At 38.6% G+C, this 20,042-nt stretch overlaps 1 protein-coding gene across 2 annotated transcripts in view; it reads left to right on the forward strand.

Annotated features, from left to right (window-relative positions):
* IPMK (inositol polyphosphate multikinase) overlaps window positions 1-20,042 on the forward strand; it is a 59,852-nt gene that overhangs the window by 36,453 nt on the left and 3,357 nt on the right. For both annotated transcript variants that reach the window (XR_015773212.1, XM_005533624.3), the window contains exons 4-5: window positions 10,438-10,610; window positions 19,370-19,451. Coding sequence is in view for 1 of the 2 variants with exons in the window: in XM_005533624.3 (XP_005533681.1) it covers window positions 10,438-10,610; window positions 19,370-19,451 (255 nt within the window). In the remaining variant the exon portion in view is untranslated. The remainder of the gene's footprint in view (window positions 1-10,437; window positions 10,611-19,369; window positions 19,452-20,042) is intronic.

Consider the following 20,042-nt stretch of genomic DNA (forward strand, 5'->3'; position numbering starts at 1 on the left):
CAAGTGTGCCAGAGTGACCCATATGTTCTGTCGCTTTTGGATGTTAGTTAGCAGATGGCTGGCTGGGACTATACACAGTACAATTACTATAAGCAGTTTGTTCCATGCAAATGACACCATGCTTGCAGAATCACAGTTAAGGCTTTAAAATTAAATGAACTTTCAAAGATGCTTACACTAACTCTTGCAGGGGGAATACTTACACCTTATAATAATGTCTTTACTAAACTTATCAATAACCTACAAATAACAATTACCACAGAAATTAAAACTCTTTATCTTAAACTATTATCTAACCACTTCTAACACACGTGCTCTGGTATTCATGCAATCTAAGCGTGAAAGCACTTTGCTTAAAGGGTAAAATACAGTTACAATTTGCTTTTATATACAGTTAGATGGAGTCTCTATACTCTTAGATCTTCTACAAAATTTTTCTCACAAGCAATGATTTAATGCGATTCAGTCTTGGAACATCTGCTGCTCCTGTGATGTCAGCTGGCAGCTGATCAGTGACTGGTTGAAAGCATTGATGTTTAGGTTGTTCTTCACATCCTTCTAAATCTTAAAATAGAGAATAACTGGAAAAAAAATTGGTAAAGACACAACATCATGATAACAACATAAAATTTCTGTTGGCAAACTGTCTGTGTAGTTTTCAGACACAACTGTGTCCTGACAGGTCCACTTCTGATCTCATTTGGAGTACCAAGTTGGTGACTTCTCCGTTCACTGGGTCTCATGTTTTCAGAGGCAGACAGTCTGGTCAGATGAACAGGTGACCTTTTTAACCTGTTAACAAAACACAGACATTTCTCTCCTTAAAGTTAATGAATCATTTTGGCTTAGCTGTGGTACACCCAATTGTAAATTTAGATTATATAATCTTTCTAAACTTCTAGGGCATCAATTCCCCCCGTTTTTTTTTTTCTTTAAAAAAAAAAAATGAGACGTACTTCTGTCATACACATCAATATCAACTCAAAACCATATACACAATAAATAAAAACCTATAGTAGTTAAAAATCAATCAAATAATAAACATTATTAATAACATACATGATATAAAATTACTATTAACTACTAAAACACTGCACCAGCATCCCATAGTCTACAAACAAACAAAAAATAAATCAGTGAAGGATTGGATAACCACCTCTGGAAATGAAGTCCACTTCAAAATTGATCAGCTGTCATATTAATAGGGTCAAATTGCAAAGTCAAAAAGTGACTCAAATACTGATTTGGTACAGAAAACATCTGGATCTGTTGGCAAACATTCCGTCCAGGTAAAGTCAAGGGTTGGCCAGGGCCTAGGCTTTAAACTGGAAAGATGACTCTTAAGTAATTTTCAAAGCAAGGTTCTCAATAGTAGCAGCTATGAGATGCTTACAGCACAGCAAACTGTTGAAATGCATTTGTACAAAGCAAATGATCAGAAGCCTTAGGTAACAGACCAATTAAACCATGCAGCAGTTGGTTTAATCTGAAGCCTCTCCCATGGCAGCCGACCCTCAGCAATGGTACATTTTCTTGGAATTCTGGAAACACTCTATCTACAAGCAGGTTCATCAGTGTTCTATCACAGCTGTTTCAGTTGTAGTCATCTTCATCTCTCTAAGAAAATAACTATACTTCACAGTTTAAACAAGTGTCTCCAATAAAACATAAACCAATTCAAATTAAACAATATTTAGACCTGATTAAAATTAATTATTAATTAACAAAAGGAAATAACAAAACCTTAAAAGAAAATCAAAGTTATAAAACTTAACTTAAAAACATTCAAACTTAAACATAATAAAACTTAACTTTGCTTAATTCTATTAACGCTAAATCTATATCAAATAGAAGCGTAACTTAATCTTACTCAATTATAAAAAGGCAACTGAAAGTTTGGCATATACTTTTTAAACACAATATAACAGTAACATGGATTCACTATAAAGATTATCAAAATGTAACAAATACATCACAATTCTATATCATCCGGCTTTGAAAATAACTCACAGTAACTGCAAATGTTACTAAAAATACTTATTCAAAACAAGAATTTGCCTAGTATATGCTTAAATTGGTTAGGATTTTAAAGTGCAGTTTTACTATAGAAAAACCACAACACAGGATTTGGCCAGTTGCCACTCAGCTTTTGTAGCACTTTTCAAAAACATCAAGTCTAACTTCTAATTAAAATCCAAAGTCCAAATTGGTATATATATGCTGTTACCCATGTTTTTTATAACAAAAAAAATCACATTGAAATTATCTTATTAAAATTGTGGAAAAAAACAAACAAATGGGTAACATATGCTTAACTTTGTCTTGCACAGTGAAATTCTCCTAACTAATTATTTTTTAAACCATAAATATATTTTGTAGATAACATTATTTGGAAGGTTGTTTTCTTAGTAGCTGTAAATCATTCAATATTTTAACATTAGGTTTTAAAACTAATTATTGCAAGGTAACTTTTACTTCTGTTAATATTCACCTTAAACACTTTTTAAAAAGGGGCTTTTTGAACTTTCAAAGAACCACAACAAATTCTCTAGTAAAACTCTAAAAAACTGCAACTGCATAAACTCATAATTACTTAAAACACAAAATTAACTCTAAAAGGGTATATAAAAAGATTTTAAAAAACCAATAAATCATGACTTCTTAACAAACTGAGTACTGTCCTGGGGCTTTTTCTTAGACAGGTAGCAGGGGGTTGTGAACTGCCTGGTCTGCTGCTGTTCTCTCTAAAAGGTTTGAGTGCAGTCTCTGTCATCCCCCACATACTCTCACAGAGGGGAAAAACGGGGAGCAAAAACAAAAATTCACAAAGTTAACTTTAACAAATGCAGTTCTTTCTCTCAATATTTCTCTTGTTGTTCACAGATAGAGGAAAAAGGGCACGATTTTACAAAAGCAGATGATGTTAAATGAAAAGCCTCTCAGGGCCAGGTGGTAACAACAGTGATCATTGCAGCTTACTAACCTTTAATTACAGTGATGAATTTAGAACTAGATACCATATAGTTAGCAATTTTTTGACTATTTTGTCTCTCTTTGAAGCTGTCTGAGCCACCTGTTTCTGCTCAACTGTTTCTGTAATTGCTAATATTTGTCCAGTGTGGCCTTGGAGCTTTTTCTGCACTTCCTCTGCCCTGGGGGTGCCTTTGTTCTCTGTGCACACATCAGTGCTCCCCCATGTCCCCCTGGTTCGGGTGGAAACCATTCTAAATCTGGATTCTCTTCTTCCAGGGTAGTAAAGTTGGAACTTATATATGATTGTAGTGTTAAAAGTGTCTCCAAAGGTGGAACAAATAGTTCAGGATGTATCACATCATGCTGTTGCTGAAGAGATTCTGTTCGTTGTTTTGGCGTTTGCTGCAGAACTGCTTTCTCTTGATGATGCTGAGTTCCACTTGTAGCTAATGACTGCTCAATATGAGCATGTAGTTGTTGCACAAGTTTCCCTATTTGTTGTTACCACCCTAATAGATCTTTTTTCAATGCATCATTATAATTTACTGATTCTTCTCCTGCCGGTTGTTGCCTGTCTGCTGAATGCATCAACACGCCTCGGGGGGAGAGGGACGTCCTGCAGCTTTCCCCAGTGAACAGTAGATGGTAGCTGGCAATCTGGGGCTCTGGTTTCTGCTGACATGTGAGGCTCCGCCCAGCTGGGGCTGGTGCCGTCTCCTTCCAGAGACGTGTCATTTCTACATCCACATTTGGCAAGGTAATTTCCAGTTTGGGCTCCGCCAGCATGGACCCACTCGATCCGGCGCACCCCTGAGATTTTAAAAGTTATGATATGGTGCTACACTGCCTTCCTGTGAGCCCCTTCACTGGCTGAATGTGCCCAACCCCAAAGAAAGCACCCAGACAGCTGATTGATGTGGCTGGAGGTGACTGCAGCACGTCCGTCTCGTGCCAAGCCATGGCTTCTAAGGCAGCAGCTGTGACCGTGGACTCTGCCTTTATATCTCTTAAGGTATTCAACACAATTTTCCAGATCGAGCCAAGCGCTATCACGTCTTTGCTCTTCCCCGTGATCGCCTTTTCCCACGACATATCTCCTATGTCTTTCCATTCTTCTACTGCAAAAAGCAGTGACGGCACTGAAAGGCGCCCATTTTCTTTAGCCCATAAAACAAGCCTCTCCAGGTCCTTTTCCCTGACTGCTTTGCCTCGTTTAACAATAATGCTAAGAAGCAGTTTCCGTGCTGCCGCAAACTCTACTTCCATTTTTTGTGCGGCCACGGACAGGGGGAGGGGAGCGACCCCTCTGCCTGGTGCGCCCTCGATCCGTGCCCCAGCTCCTCTGCCCTCGGCTTTCCCCAGCTAGGCTCCTTTTGAGCCCACCTACCTGGTACCAATCCGCTCTCGGGTCTATCTGCACGCAGATCCACTCTGTTGGCCCTGGCCTGCTTCCACGTCTTCGGGTCCGCCGAATTCCCTCTGCCCTCAGAGGGTCCCTGTTCAGGCGCCAGATGTTGAGAAACCGCTCGACTATTCACTGAGTCTTCACAGAAGTATAGCGAATGTTGTTTATTTCTATCTTTAGCATAGTTTTATACGGTCCGACAGGGTCCGCAGGCTTAACAAGCTACTATTGGCTAATACATATTGTTTACATTGTTTTTCCTGTACACAAGGCTATTGTTTTTTTCATTCTCTCTGCTTCAGGAGAGTTTCAAGGACATTACCTTTAATATTGTTACTTATACCAAAGGCTGGTTTGTGCAGACAGGCTTTTACTAAAATATCATGCCCACCTTCTGTTAAAATAATCTCTACACTCTGGGGCTGAGGAAGCATTCAAACTGGAATCTGCTACTGTTTCTCTATAGAGGTTGAATCCCATCACTGTGCTTTACCACCCAAAGCACTTATTTCAGCAGGTGCTATGGTGGGGATTTCCGCTTGTCATCCTCTGTTACTGGTTTGAATGAAACAAACATCTAGTGTCTTAAAATTTGTGTTTGTGTAACATTAGGAGCCAGAAAGAAAAGGGTGTTTTGGAAGAACAATTGGAAGATTGTCTCTTCAAGAGAAAATAGATGTTGTTGTATTAGAAAGTAGATTTTCTTCTGGAGACTTTTCTAATTCACACTAGGGACATGGAGCTTCTGGAACACACAGAAACAAAGGGATACCATGGAGTCTATTTGAATATGTGGACACCAAACTAAATGCCATGCTCCTTTAAAAAATATCTGTTTTCTTCTGCTTATGTTGTCACTTGGTAGACTTGTTTTCCAAAGTACTAGTAAGACAGTATCCAAAGACATGGTGTTACATCGACAGGAGAAAATGAAAGGAAGATTGTGGTAGTACCGACAGTTTCTTAGCTCAGATTTACCTTCATGGTTTCCTGTTCGGCACTACCTCAAATAGCTCTACAAGAGCTATCTTTTTCCTTTCCTCACAATTTAATGTGTCTTGGAGTTCACTTAATATTCCCTCTTAATTGCAAATATTTTTTTTCTATTTGCAGCATGATCTTAAGATGTGAAAATATGTGGTTTAACCAAGAGACAGTAATTCAACACATTGCTCATTTTGCTTTGAGGATTCAAAAGCCCTGTGCACCATGGGGCTGGATTTTGGAAGTTTGCCACCAGTCATTCAGACATAGGCAGCAGGAATAACTGTTTAAAGGAGGAAAAACATTTGATTTTGTTTGCTTTGCTTCTTGAAAAGGCTGTACACTGTCATGTGCCCTCTTCACAGAAAGCTGTGGTGACCATTCAACCAAAACACTGCACTGCCAATTCTGTTATCTATAGTATTCTATATCTATAGTATTAATGAGCTTTGTAGTCTTGATAGAAATCAAAGTCACTGGTAGCTTAGTCGATGTAGCTTAGCAGAGTGTATATGTATTTTGTTCTTAAATGTATATTGAAGATATATTTGTATGTTTGCTGCAGTCTTGACACTGGAAACCTGACCTTTCCCTTGGCAATCACTGCTCTGCAGGCTCTGGGATCACAGCTCCGTACAACCCAGTAGTAGTGAACCCAGTAATTTCCTATTGTTACTAAATTGGTCATAGGTGACTTCTGAAAAAAAACAAAAAAACAAACTTACTCTACTCTCGATTTTTGACAGTCTCTGAGTTTCAGGTAAGCAGGAACTGCAGTTTGTAAGGTGAAGAATATAATTTTTTGCCTTAGGGAAATATTTAGGGGGAAGCATCAGCATTCTATACTGAAAATATAGGTAAATGGATGAAATTGCTAGCTAAAAGAGGTGAAATGTACAAAGTGTAAATGAGAATGTAGGAAATGTGATAGAAAGGGTGGACTCCTAGTATCAATACAATTTGTAAAATAATTCCTGTTCTGCTGAAATCAGATACCCAGTGGTACTGCAGAGGAAATGTAGGTAGAGATGGGATGCTGTTTTCCTAAGCTCATCTAAAATGGGTTGGATTTGAAATTTAGCTTCACTGGCATTGTGGATATTTGGAGTTTATTCGCAAGGCAGTGGAAAAGTTGTTGCAAAGTTATAGGAGCCATCTGCTACTGAATTTTCTGAGTGTGACTGCCTAGTTATTGCCTGTGTTTTTTGGTTTTTTTTTAAGTAACTTCATTGCTGCTCATTTCATAGTGTTACCTAATTTTGTTACCTGAGAGCAGGACACATATAACCCAACTTCAAACCTTTCTTTTCTTCCTTTGTTGCTGCAGGCAATTGAGGATCTTCCCTGCTTATTCCTATGTTTTGAGAGATGTCTCCTAAGTTATAAAAAGAAATCAGATGCCTTAAGTGATTTTTGTCTCTTCTGTCTCCAGTGAGGACTGAATGCACTGGCATGTCTGTGCTGAAGTCTGCAGTGGTTCATGCCATGGATACTTGCTGAATTTTGGTGGTCTTTTGGTTTATCTTCTTTTGGACTGTAAAAATATGTAAATAATATGTTAAGTCACACCTTCCTGCCACTAGTAAATAGAAAAGGGCAGGGCAAATCTCTGATGAATGATTTATTTAAATCCTTGAAATGTATGGTCAAGACTATCTAGCAATGCAAGTTTTAATATAAAAATCTTTATGAATACCTCTCTCCGTGGGGGTTTTTAATTTAATCTAGTTTTAGATGGCAGATGCAACATTTTCTGAAGCAAACTGTGTTAGCAGGGCACTACATAATAATTTAGAAAGTCTAAATTGCTTGAAAAATCTGCAGGTTTTGTTTAATCAAGCAAGGAGAAGGGAGGAGAGTGCTCTAGTTACCTGGGCTGAGGTGCAGGCTCATTGAAGCCCTTGCAAAGGACACTTATGGTCAGAGCTTCAGAGACTTGCAGTAGCTGAATTGAAAATGGAGAGCAGTTGATATCTGAGGCTTTGTTTGCCTTAGTCTCAGTGCTTGGAGGTATGATAGGGCTACCTGCTGGAAGTGAAAGTTACATATGTACGAATATTGTGAAGCTCTTTCATTAGACTATTGACTACAGTGCAAATAGGCACCAAACAGTGACAGGAAAAATGGGGTGTAAACAATTGATCCACTTGTTTGAAGCAATAATGAGAAAAAGTAACTTAGCACGGTGCTTTATCTGGGTGGCATTGCTCTGCCAACAAGGCCAGACAGCTTTGTGAGAGCAGAGGGGTGTGTTAACAGATACAACAGGCCTGATTCTGAGCTAGTGGTTAACTAACAAGAAATATTTAATTCCAAAAAGTGGGAGAGAGGTGAGAAATTTCTGGATAATTTACAGGCTCTGCCAAATAATTAGTGTTTCTCAGGGTTGGTGTTATCTACAAAGGTAATTTAATGCCTAATTTTAAAAAAAATAGTTACTGTTACAGTTTTAGGAGGTTGGTAAGGTAGTCTAGTTTTAAGAAATCTGAAAAGGATGGGGAACAACAAAGTGACAGATATTTAGAACTTTTAAGTATTTGGGAGGTGCTGAATGCATGGATAAAAAGGGGGAAATAGACCATTGAAGTAGAGGACAGCAGATACTCATGGGTACTACTTTCTGTATGGTTTTATTTTAGGGCTGATGAGAACATTGCATCTAAACAATTTGTATAATTTTTTTAATTCTAATAGTTGGATTCTGGAGTGCTTGCAACATGCTCCAAAGTATTTTGGAATGGGTGGTGAAGGACTGCAGCCTTTTTCTAAAATTTTGTTGCATTTACTGTCTTCCTTCACCTCCCATGTAAACCTGTGGCTCTTTGCTTTTGAGAGCTATGTACTGAAAACCTTGAACTTTATTTAGTTATTTTCTGCATTGTTTTAGACTGATGACACAAATCTGTTGATTGCAGTGATTTCTGTAATATGCAAAAAGAGTCAGAAAGATGACACTTAGATTTTTTTTTAATAAGAGATGTCTAACAGATTTTATGGACTCCCCAGGTACTGGTAGTGGTTTGTCAAAGTCCTGCAAAAGCTCTGCTAATATCTGACTGAATTAGACCTCTGTATAACAGCTTTGAAGAGTGAAAGTAGCACCTGCAATTCAGGTGATACAGAATATGTTGCCTGGTAGGGGGAGTATTTGTCCTGCTTCTCCTTTCAGGTTATTCAGTGGGCAAATATGGAGTATATTGGCTGCCTAGGACTCCTCAAAGTCAACTACGAGTTATTTCAGCTTGGATGTTTTCCTGCAGTTGCAATTAGTGGGTGAGCTAGTCTATAATAAAACTCGTTTTGCTGTAGCTAGATTGATCCTGTAGCCCACAGGATACTGAAAGCTGGTGAAGTGAGTTAGTAGAAGAGTAGTTTTGTTTTGTTTTTAAATTAGTATATTGGTTTGACATGTTTTTCTGAAAATGACTACATGAACAAAATTCCTAGTTCTATTTATACAGAAAACAGGCATCTAGGGATTAAATCAAACCTGTTTAAATTAATACATACATACTGTGTGAGAAAGTAGTACATTAGATCATGATGGTGTAGAAACTGAAGCTCTCAGTAGGACTTAAAGTAGTAAAGTCCCTTTCATTTATTTTCCTTAAGAAAGTGCTTCTACTTATTAAATATATATGAAATATTGCTTGTTTGTAGGAGAATGGATTGCAAGTAACGTTGTCCCTGATGAGTTGCAGCTGTATAATTACCAAAGAGGAGGAATAGCCTTGCCTTAATGGGTTACACCTATGTCCAGTGAGGATGGGTGTTAAAAAAGGGTGGGTTAGCTTGTTGAGAGGTTTTTTTTTTTTTGTAGGGGGGTTTTTGGGAGGTTTGGTTTTGTTTTGTTTTTGCTGGCCCTGCTGTGAGTTGGAGTCTGCTGGGAGTTGGCGCCTGCAGTTAGAGTCTGCTAGGGCCTGCAGCCAGAGTCTGTGAGTAGTTGGAGTCTGCTGGCAGTGCTGTCTACTGTAACACTTGTTCACCTTATTTTGACTCAGACTGGTTTTGTTACCTGTCTGTACAGCTTTCAAACAAGGTACTTCGTGCCTCTTTTAAAACTTGATCTAGTTTTGCTTTCTCTCACAATCCCATTTTAGATCATGCTGCAGGAATAGGATATAATACAATGTTTTTTTTTGTATTCAGACTGTATTAAAGCCAAAGAAATCATTTATGGAAAAGGCTGTACTGGACAGAAAAGCAGACTTGAAGTTTGTGCCTGGCGACAGGTGGATTTACAAACCACATATGAAGAATGAGACCAGTGTTGATGCTGTGTGTTGCCTTGGTTATGCTGCGTCCTAGCAAGGCCTGGAGGTGTGTGCAGCTGTCTCCCAAGCAGAGCTGTCTGGGAGAGGGTGGGTGTACTAATGGAAGTCCATTTCCTTGTTGTGTTCTCATAGTCAGTGTGAGGGTCATGCTGGTAATGATAAATTTCATCAGGTTTTAGATACTCCTTTAAATCTTCAGGCACTCTAAGTACTTTTGGGGTTTCCTTTGTCCAGCCACCCTCCCAAAGCGACTGTTAGAAGTGGATGAAAGGCAGCCTGGGATTCCAAGAATGTTTCCTCCAAAAGGTGTGCTATGAGAAATGAGTGCAGATGGGAGTGGGATAAAAAGAAGCAAAATGATCTGTACTTCAGTCCCTGAAGGCTAGGACTGGAATTCTCACTTCATTTTTAAAATGACACAAGAGACCATCTGAATTACAAAACCAGCCACACAGCTGCAAAGTCTGTATTGGAATGTGGTTAGTAATACTCTTTGTGATATGGTAATGACTTAATAAAAGCTACTCATGGATTTTATCTGGGCAACAATTTGAATGCTAGGTTAACACGTTAATTGTATACAATTTTCTAAACAATAAAGCATTTAGATTTTCATAGCAATAGAATTTGTGGGTGTCAGTGATCATGATTTAGTCTGTATTCAGAGACAAATTTGACTCTTAAAGAATTCATGTTATGTTAAGTTTTAAACTATTCCCGTTCCTCCACAGGTATTCAGCAGAAGCTATGTAATTATTTTGCTTTGACACACTGTTAACAAAAGTCTTGGTTTTTTGACAGATATATATCTAAAACTGGAAGATGTGACCCGTAAGTTTAATAAGCCATGCATAATGGATGTAAAAATAGGTAAGAAAAGTTATGATCCATATGCTTCAGCAGAGAAGATACAGCAGCAGGTCAGCAAGTACCCCCTGATGGAAGAGATCGGCTTTTTGGTTCTTGGAATGAGGGTAAGAACTTGTTTTGTCTTCACTTTCAGTTTATGCTCAGGCCTCTTGTCCCACACCATTTACAGCAACTGTTTTTTTTAGCAAAGAACATTCCTCTTGAGTTTTACATAAATACAGTGTTAATGTCTTGGTAGTGCTGGTATTAGCTGTCATGTGAAATCTGTTCCAAAGCACTGCTCTGCTTCAAAACAATTATTTAACTTGGCTGAGTTCATTAGGGCAAGCTATTTGCAAGCTGGGTACTGTATATGTGTACAAGAGAGGGGCTGGGTGTTTAAAACTGAGTATAGCTGCAATTAATTATTCACAACCACAACAGATATTTAAGATTGTGAAGAGGATTTTTGTGTTTGTTTTCTTGCAGGCTTATATCAGAGATTTACATACCAAACCAGTTTTTATAATAATTTAACAATGAGCTGTATCCTCCACATTTTTCATCTTCACGCTGTGTTTTTAAATGAAAATAATTTTACATAAGTTTTCTATTTAGGGAAGAATAAGTAAGCTCTCAGAGGTCATGCATATAACCACGAACAGCTGCTGATGTTCTGCAGAGGTGATGCATATAGTTGTGAACAGCTGCTTATGTTTTATGTTTTAAAAAGCTTTCCATCAAAAGGAAACTTCCTTTGATATTTGCAGACTCAAGGAATGGCTGTCAGGGGAAGGTTAGTTGGGCATGCAGTCATCCCTATTAACTCTTAGTACTCTTAAAAATACTGAGTCAATATGTGTATATTGGCTACTTTAAAACTTCAATGTAAAGAAAAACTGTACAGAACATTTGTGGCTCAGTAAGAGAAATACATTGATGTTGCTGACCTCCTGATGGAATTCAAAAATTTTCTGCAGTGATATAAAGAAATAACTTTCCTTTTGATGTGAGATTTTTGTTTTTCTTTTCACACACGTAGCCAGGGCTCCCCAAGCTCTGCATCAACATGCATAAATGGCTGGAGACTTTGATAACCTTCCCCTTTGCTGTTCAATAGCAACAGCAGCCAGATTGCATCATTGTTCAAGATAATTCTAGTATCTCTGTAATGTTTTGTGCAGAACTGCCCAGCCTCCCAGCCCTTAACTCTGCCTTGAGGTAAGCTACTATAGAAATTATAGTGGTCATGAGTAGTAATTATGTAAGCCTATGAGCAAGAATGTGGGAGTTAAGTCAAAAAAGAGCCAGTTTGGATGGAAAAGGAAGGTTAGAGATTATAACTTTGGATTTAGTTTATGTCATTATGTAACCTTTCTTATCTTATTTGTAAAACAGTGTACTTCCTGTCCTTTGTTTTATGTCAGTGCAGAAGGAATGATTGCTTCTATGGTTTGCTTGTGACTATTGTTTCTAACATTGTCACTTATGTGTGTCTTTGTCCTATTGCAGAATTTTTTTCAATCCCTTAATTCAGACTGGATGTATAATGATGATTGTCCCAAGGAATGCAGTTTTCCATCTAGTGTTTAACTAGATGAGATTTGCATTTTTGCCTTTGGCATCCAATTGCATGTTGGAAGCTGTTTTCCAAAGAGAACTTAAAAGGTTCCTTCTGCCCTCACACAGCACTTGGCAAAGTCTGAATTCACAAGGCGTGTTCTCTGCCTCTTCATTATGGGATGTTTTCAGCCTGTCTGCTTGCTTTATTTTTGCAACATTCTGGCCATAATATGAAACACTCCTACATGGATATGTACTGCCCAGAACAGCTCATGTGTTAGATGAAGGTTGTTCCTGTTTGCTGGACAAAACATGATGTAACAAGGAAGTACAGAGGTTTGGTTTTAAACTCTCCATTCAGTGTTTTTTTACCACAGAGGTGGGTTTGTGTGGTAAATTTTTACAAGACAAAGAAGGAGAAGGCCAGGAAAAAGAGAATGTAGCTACGCTTTTCCTAAAGCACCCATCCTATGAGTTGTCATGAAGAGATGCAAGGAAAAAAGTGTTATAGGTGGGGGTTTTACCCCAAAATCTATTTACAGTGGTTTTTTACCCCAGAGGCTATTGAAGCAGCTTTTTCTTATGCATTGGTAGGCAAGCAGTTGTCTGTTCATATGGTGTGTCCTTAAAAATACGATTCTGCTGTCTAGCCCAGCGTTAATTTATGTACACAGTTCTGGCATTTGACCTGTATTTAGCTTAACACACTGAATAGACAGAATAGATGCATGGAAATACACTTAGAAAGCACAGTTATTTTAATAACATAGTTTAAAAACAATTCTGTATTTAGTGGGGAAGTTCCTTGAAGTTCCTTTCTTTAATAGATGTCCCTGGATCCCTGGAATTGCCCAAGGCCAGGTTGGATGGGACATGGAGCACCTAATTTAGTGAAACGTGACCCTGCCCATGGCAGGGGATTGGAACTGGGATGTCTTTAAGGTCCCTTTGAAACCAGATTGTTCTGGGATTCCATCAGAATGGACATGATTTGTTATGAAAGTAGTTAGAGTTTATGTAGAAGTTGGAAGTCTCAGGTACCGTTGCAGTAGCAAAAATACAAATTGTAATTTGGTTTCTGTAGTAGACATACAAAACAATTAAGAAATCACTTCGTGGCACAGGCAGTGTTAAATACAGAGCATTCTGCGTGCTATTGAGTACAAGCACAATGAATTTAAAAATCAATTTTCTAATTTATAGCACACGATTCTGCAGGATATTTTCAAATTGACTGTAGCTGACTCTATGAGGTTTTTGTGAACTCTTTTTAGTATTGTGGTAGTTTTCACAAGTTAGTAACAAGATTTAGAAGAGAAGTCAGCATTATATCTTGCATCTAGTTCAGATTCTTCTACACTAAAAAATTACCAGAACTGGAGTTTTTACATTTATAAGTCTAATTAAAGCTTTCATGTCTAAGAAAACAGGAAGACAAAGCAAAACAAAACCTAAAAGAAAACAAACAAAAACATCCATGAAATGAAAAATAAATAAAACCCTAACCCAAAGAAACCAGATGAAAGCTCTGAAAAAAAAAAATCTCCCAAGCCTGGAGCAGGTGGTATTTTATTACATAAAATAAATTTATTCTAATGAGATGCTTCATGGAAGTTCTGCGAGTCTAAAACTACTGTATTAAGTTATTTTTAAGATGGTTCATGATTTAATTGCAGTGTTGTAGTTTATTTTATTTAGGAGATTAATAGCCTGCTTTTTCACTGGTTAAATTTCAACATAATTTCATTCTACAACTTTTTTTTGTAAGGACTTGACTAACACTTTATATTGACTGTCAAAGCATTTGGAGGTGCTCTTAGTCATATTCATTCAAATATGTATTAGTCATACATTCATTCAAAGTAGTCCAGAGGAACAAGGAAGCAAAATGGTCAGAGTAATATCTAAGTATAGTCTTGGAAATGAAGGAGCAGGGATGCATCCTTCCTGTGCTGAATTTTCAAGGCAGCAGCAAGCAGAGATGTGTGTACTTTCATCATTTGTCATCTAGCAACAATAAATTAAGTTTCAAAAGGTAAAAATTAGGGAATGACATGTTTAGATAAATGGATTTGGATAACTGGGCATGCTCTCAGCAGCAGTGGAAATGTGAGAGCATTACTATAAAGCAGAGATATCAAATAAGAGAATGTTTTTAAACAAAAATTCTCCCTTTATTATTTTTTTCTTCAAATCCTTGCTTTGCTTTCTTTTTAAAAAAAAAAAAATAAGGCCTGTTGAAACTCTTTTAGATCTTCCACTGTGGCAGGATAAAGGGCCTGTAGAGAAACCTGGGTTACTTGAGCATGAAGGAAACATGTATTTATATTGGGACAGTCATGGGGTACAGCCAGAAGTGGGTGGGTGTGGGTCTTGGCCTAGCACTAGGAGGGTCTCTGCAGGGCTGGAGGATGGATGCTGGTGTTGGATGTGCCTAGATGAGTTGGGATGCCACCTGCTTATTCCCACTTTTAGCTTGTGGCTCTAGCTTCGGTAGCAGCTGGGTACTGACCTTCAGATGCTCTCAGGAGTGCAGAGGTGCCTTATTGTAAACAGAAGCTTCTGTGTTATGTCTAAACATTCACTCACCCCTATCTGTAGACAACTGGTAGGTGTATTTACAGAAAAAATCCGAGGAGTGGGAAGCTTGGCATTGTCGAGTCTGGATGCCTCAGCATCAGAGCATGTATCTTGAATCTCTTTGTCCTTGCTTAGGATACCAGATCCCACGCTGCCCTTGTATGGGGTGTGCAGGGGAGCAGGGATGGGCATTGGGAGCTGCACAGGAAGCTGCTTTATAGGCACCATGGGAATGCCAGTGCCACACAGGTCTATACTGTGCATGTTGCTGAGTCTGTCCTCACTCTCCGGGTGCTCTGTAGTGTTCTACAGGCCTGCTCAGTTGGGGTTATTTTTCCCACTTTGGGAAAGTGATGTGGATTAGCAGATATTTTTTTGCAGATTTGAAAGAACTCTGCAAATTACTGAATAGGGATTTTTATTTGTGCCAGTAGTATCTCCCCCAGATAGTGCTTGAACATGTATTTAAATTGTACTTTCTGGAAGTCAGGGAGTTGCCACAGTATTTGAACAGTATATACATTTTTCTGCCTTACCATGGACATTGGTACTTGTAACTTTTCTCTAAAAAATCCTTTTTCTGTTTCTCTCATTCTGCTGCATTTCTTCTGTATTTTTCTTTTTCTTCCTGGATTTCTCAGCCTCCTTTGGACTGAATTCTTTTTGGATCCTCCCTCGTGGGGAGCCCTGCTTATCTCAGTTCTTATGATTTGAAGAAAACTCCTGAGCTCATTAGAATCTTGTTTCTCGTGTTTATTAAAAGGTCATAACAAAACTTGTCAGGTCTTTCTAGGCTGGCTGCACAAGGTTATATCTTTGTAATCTGGTACATTTCTTTCTTCTGATGGTACAAACAAGGCCTTGTGGCACGCTTCGTGTCTGATGCACAAAATGGCCCCGAAGTATGCAGTTCTTTTATCTTTATACCTATTTTTACCCAATTAACAATAGACATGTATATATTTTTCTTAATGACCCTTCACCTATGTGCTGCACTGTGGCATTTTCTGTCCAATCACTTACTACTACCCAAAAACCTCTAGGAGAAGAACATGAAGAAGAAAGAAGAAGGGACAAGAGACAACACCCTAAATCCTCCATCTTGTCTCTTGTTCTCTAACTTTTTCACCCAGTGATTTAAGAAAACTTTTTAATCTACACACTTACACTTTTAGCTTTTTCTATCTACAACGTTTGTTCTCATGTATCACCATGCTCATGATTTTCATGTTATATGAAATTCAGTGTTTTTCTGGATCTTTAAGTATTAGAAACAAGGGCACACACTCTGTATCTCAGACTCCAGCAGTACTGAACTACCATAATTAACATTACGTAACATTTGATATCTGTTTGCCTTTGGTTTAATGTCCTAAAGTTGAAGATGCAAAGCTTCAAATTCTGTATCTTTGCTGAGACCTTGCAAGGGTTGTGCTTTTTTAAAGATTGTGCTGGACCAACTTCTTATTTTAATTCAAGGTTTCCATCAGTCCAGGAATATCATATGGAGGAACTGTAACTGAAAAAAGGGTACAAAAAAGAAGGAACTGTATTTAAAAAAATGTACCAAAAGCTGTTTTGGTATGCAAACAGCAATGACTGAACACCTCACAGGGAGACAAAAGCCAAGTGCAGGTTTATAATATCATTTCCCTCAACAGTTAATAGTCTGGATTTTTTGATGTGCTACCCATACAGAGTCACTACTGCTCCTAGTTGTAAACTGCACCTGTTAGCTTGCTGGATTCCAGAGCCATTCATACAGGAAGCTAACTGAGTGGAAGCTACTTGTAGGCACAAGGAGAAGCCTTTGCACTGTCAACCAGAACAGCTCTGATTTTGCATAGTAAGAACATATAAAAATGACTAATGAGGCAGGAGGGTTCTTGTGGGCAGTGTTTTTGTAGCTCATAGAAAGTTTTCTTTATCTTCCACTCAGCAGGAAACCTGCCGCTGGATACAGAGGAAACACATAACAAGCTGTCGCAGGTAGACAAGAAATGAGATTTTCCTGCCTAATAGTTTCTTGGCTGCTATTAAGGTTACAGATCTGACTTGTCATTGTTATGACAGAAATGGGCTAGTACAGACAGCTGCAACAAGAGGGATACAGAAAAAGCTTGGTTCAAAAGCAAAATGTCATTTTGGGAAGGGTTAATAGCAGATGATTGGTAGTGACTATGTGAACAAAGACACAATAGAGCAAAAGGTCTGTCAAATAGGAAGTTGATTTTAGCCTCCTGTTCCTCCAGCACAGCTATCCCTGTGTTTGCATGGGTGAGGATGGAGCAAGGGCTGGTGAGAGATTGTTTCTGTTTGAACTTGGTTTTCAGCTCCCTTCCTTTCAGAATGAGGTGTAGTGTATCTATATTTGAGTGAGGCTTTCCAGGAATGTTCAGCTAGTCTCTTCCTGCAGTTGCACAGAGTCTCAAGGTGATGGTAAGAGGTGGTTTTTGTGATTATGCAGATCTGTTGTCCTTTAATGCCACTGGCTGTAGCCAAGCCTCTTGGTGACTGAGTGCCTTCTGAGTGCACAAGGCAGTTAAACACATACATTAATTACACTCATGCTGTGGGTCTGGGACTTGGTGCTCTGTCACTGACTGTTTGTATAGTTAAAAATATGCTGTTAATGCAGCATGAACATCCATCCAGCTTGGTGTTTGTAAGCTATATAGAAAAACATTTGGGGAATGGTTTTCAAATTTTTTTTTTTTTTTTTTTTTGGTTCAAATTATAAGAAGAGGTGGGGCAGCTTCTTGAGAAACCCAGTTCAGAAGCACAGGGTCTTCACACAGATGTGCTGCTCCAGAGTTTCTTTGGAAAGCAAAATGAGCTTGCAGATCTTAATCAGCATGTTTGAGCTAGTGCCCATGTCACAAAAACTACAGCTCCTCCAGGAAGAGGTATGGTTCTGGTAAACAAGATGATTTGGTCAGGTACTGCTGCAGCGCTGATGTCTGCAGAAAGCTGCTCCTGGGCCAGCTCCATGAGAGCACTTAATATCATTAAAATGAAGTCACAGCTAGTGAAAATTTAGTTGTAGTCATCAGACTTTTGATTCTCTTTCTAAGCAATATTATTCTTTATTTAATTGCCTTTGACTTGTAGCTCTTTAAAAAGTTTTGAAACTTTTGGTATGTTTTTGAGGGATACTTTTGTACCTGAAGTGTTTACATAAGTAATCTTTGGGTATATGCTGTACTTCTTTCATGTGCTTTGGAAAAAAAACAGCAAAAACTAAGTGGAGAAAAATTGCTGTTCCTGTGAAACCAAAATCACAGTTGTCAGATGCAATTTTAGAGTAATTCATCTCTGCAATAGCCTTCTTCATTTCATAGACATGGAGGCCTCAGTTTCTCCAAGTATCGTTACAGTGTTTGAAGTTTCTCTGCTACTGAGATCAAACGTTTAGACTTACGGCTCTTTGTTTTTTTTTAAAATAATGGGAACTGTTTACTTCCCCTTCAGTTCATGGTTGGTGACTTAAAGTCAGTTTCTATGCACTATAATTGAAGTTCCTGGAGAACTGGGTTTAGTTACTTCTATCTTTTTGTCAAAATAAAAGCTATTTGAGACTGTTCTTCCCAGCTGCTTTGAAAAACAGGAGGTGGGGATCTGTATAATCGTACTGGATTTATTTTTGTTTGGATGGGGGAGAGACATTTCAGGGTGATGGGCTGTAATGAAAACAGGGAATTCTATTTTCTTTATTTAATGCTTCTGTACCATTCATTTTTATTGCTGCTTTTTCACTATTGTGGACTTCATTGGTTGGCTTCAGCAAGAATAAGGCCCCAGAGGAGAGATGAGGAGCAGGCACCTCAGTAGTGTGCCCTGACTCTCTTTAAGTGGGAGCCTCTCTGTTTACAGCAGTAAAGGGAGGGCAGGGCTGTGGATGGGGTGGGTGCCACAGGGATGGGTGGTCTGAACAAGTGCTAAGCACCAAATTCCTGCCAGAGACAACTGCCTGCTTGGTAACACCATTATTTCTGCAAATAAAAATTGTCTACACTCTCATAGACAAATTATACTTGGGTTTTGCTGCCTTGCACATTTCTGCTGTGGAAATATTTCAGTGTGAGAGAAGATATGTCTATATGTAAAGCAGTTTCAAATTAAGTTCTTAAGCTTGTACAATTCCTGATATGGACAGAACTGTACCCATGTGAGTTGCCTCCCTTTCAGATGAGAGCTGAAGTATGCTGTTGATGCTGGAACCAGCGTTTGCTTGTTTGCAAAAACTTGCTGCCATTTATTTAGTGCAGCCTTATTTGTGCTGACAATTGCAGATGGGTCTTATGGAGCTGGGCCTTGGTGGTCGCATACAGTAATTCTTACTGTTTTGCTCTTGTGCTATTTAGTTGTATAGTTTCTAGAACTCAAAATAATTGCATTGAAATTTTTGCTTTGTTGTCTTACTGATTTAACATCCTCAGTAACACAGATAAGGGTCTGATAGTTTCACATCTCAGTTGTGATTTGCAAGGCCTTCTGAAAGAGTTCCCTGTAATGGGTGCATTGTCTTTTGCCACTACCAGGATGTTTCTAGCACAGGAAAGCTGTAGCTTGGAGCCCAAGAGCTGAAGGGAGAGCTTGGGAGAGCAGTACAGTGCTGGGCACTGCAAGAAACATAAAAACTGTGAGGGCTAAATGTTTTGTGGCCTGTGAGGTGTCTCTTGCTCTGCAGAGATACTAGTGGTTTAAAATACATAGGGAGCCCCCTTCTTGCCTCTTTCAGGTGTACCACGTGTCTTCGGACAGCTATGAGACGCAAAACCAGCACTATGGAAGGAGCTTGACCAAGGAAACAGTAAAGGATGGTAAGTAAGGGGATTGGAGTGTCAGAACTTGGTGGGCTTGGATTTTTTCATTTAAATACTTATTTATAGAACAGTTTGGAAAAAGTGTTCTTGGTCTGGGTGTTCCCGTTTCAAAAGTCCATTTTGTCCTCATGTCAGACAGTTCTTTGGCTGTTCCCGGTAGTATTTGAGCTGCCTGTCAATTGGAAATTAAGTGGGCTGTTGGCTGTAACAGCACTGCAGACTATAGGAATTTTCTCCTCGTGTCTCTTTTACTACTAATAAAGAGAGAATTCTAGAATTCCATTTTGCAGCTTTGAAACTATAATGAAATAGAAATACTTAAAAGTATTACATGCTTTCATTATAAATTATTTTTTTTGTCTGTAGTCTTCTGTGAATATCTAAGTGTATTTTGTATTACTTCTATTAGAAAGCTACTATGACAGCATTTTTCAGTTCAAAGGACTTTATCAGTTGAAGTCAGTCCACATGTTGCTCTACATTAACAATGAACAGAAATGGGGCTGTTTGGTGATAATTATTGCAAACTAGTTATTAGACACCTGCTCATCTGTCCCCCAGCAAGGAACAGAAGGTGTACACATGAAC

Source organism: Pseudopodoces humilis, chromosome 9, assembly GCF_049639895.1.
Source record: "Pseudopodoces humilis isolate 2021_Gansu_Grassland_sample_001 chromosome 9, ASM4963989v1, whole genome shotgun sequence".
In the NCBI taxonomy this organism is placed as follows: Eukaryota; Metazoa; Chordata; class Aves; order Passeriformes; family Paridae; genus Pseudopodoces; species Pseudopodoces humilis.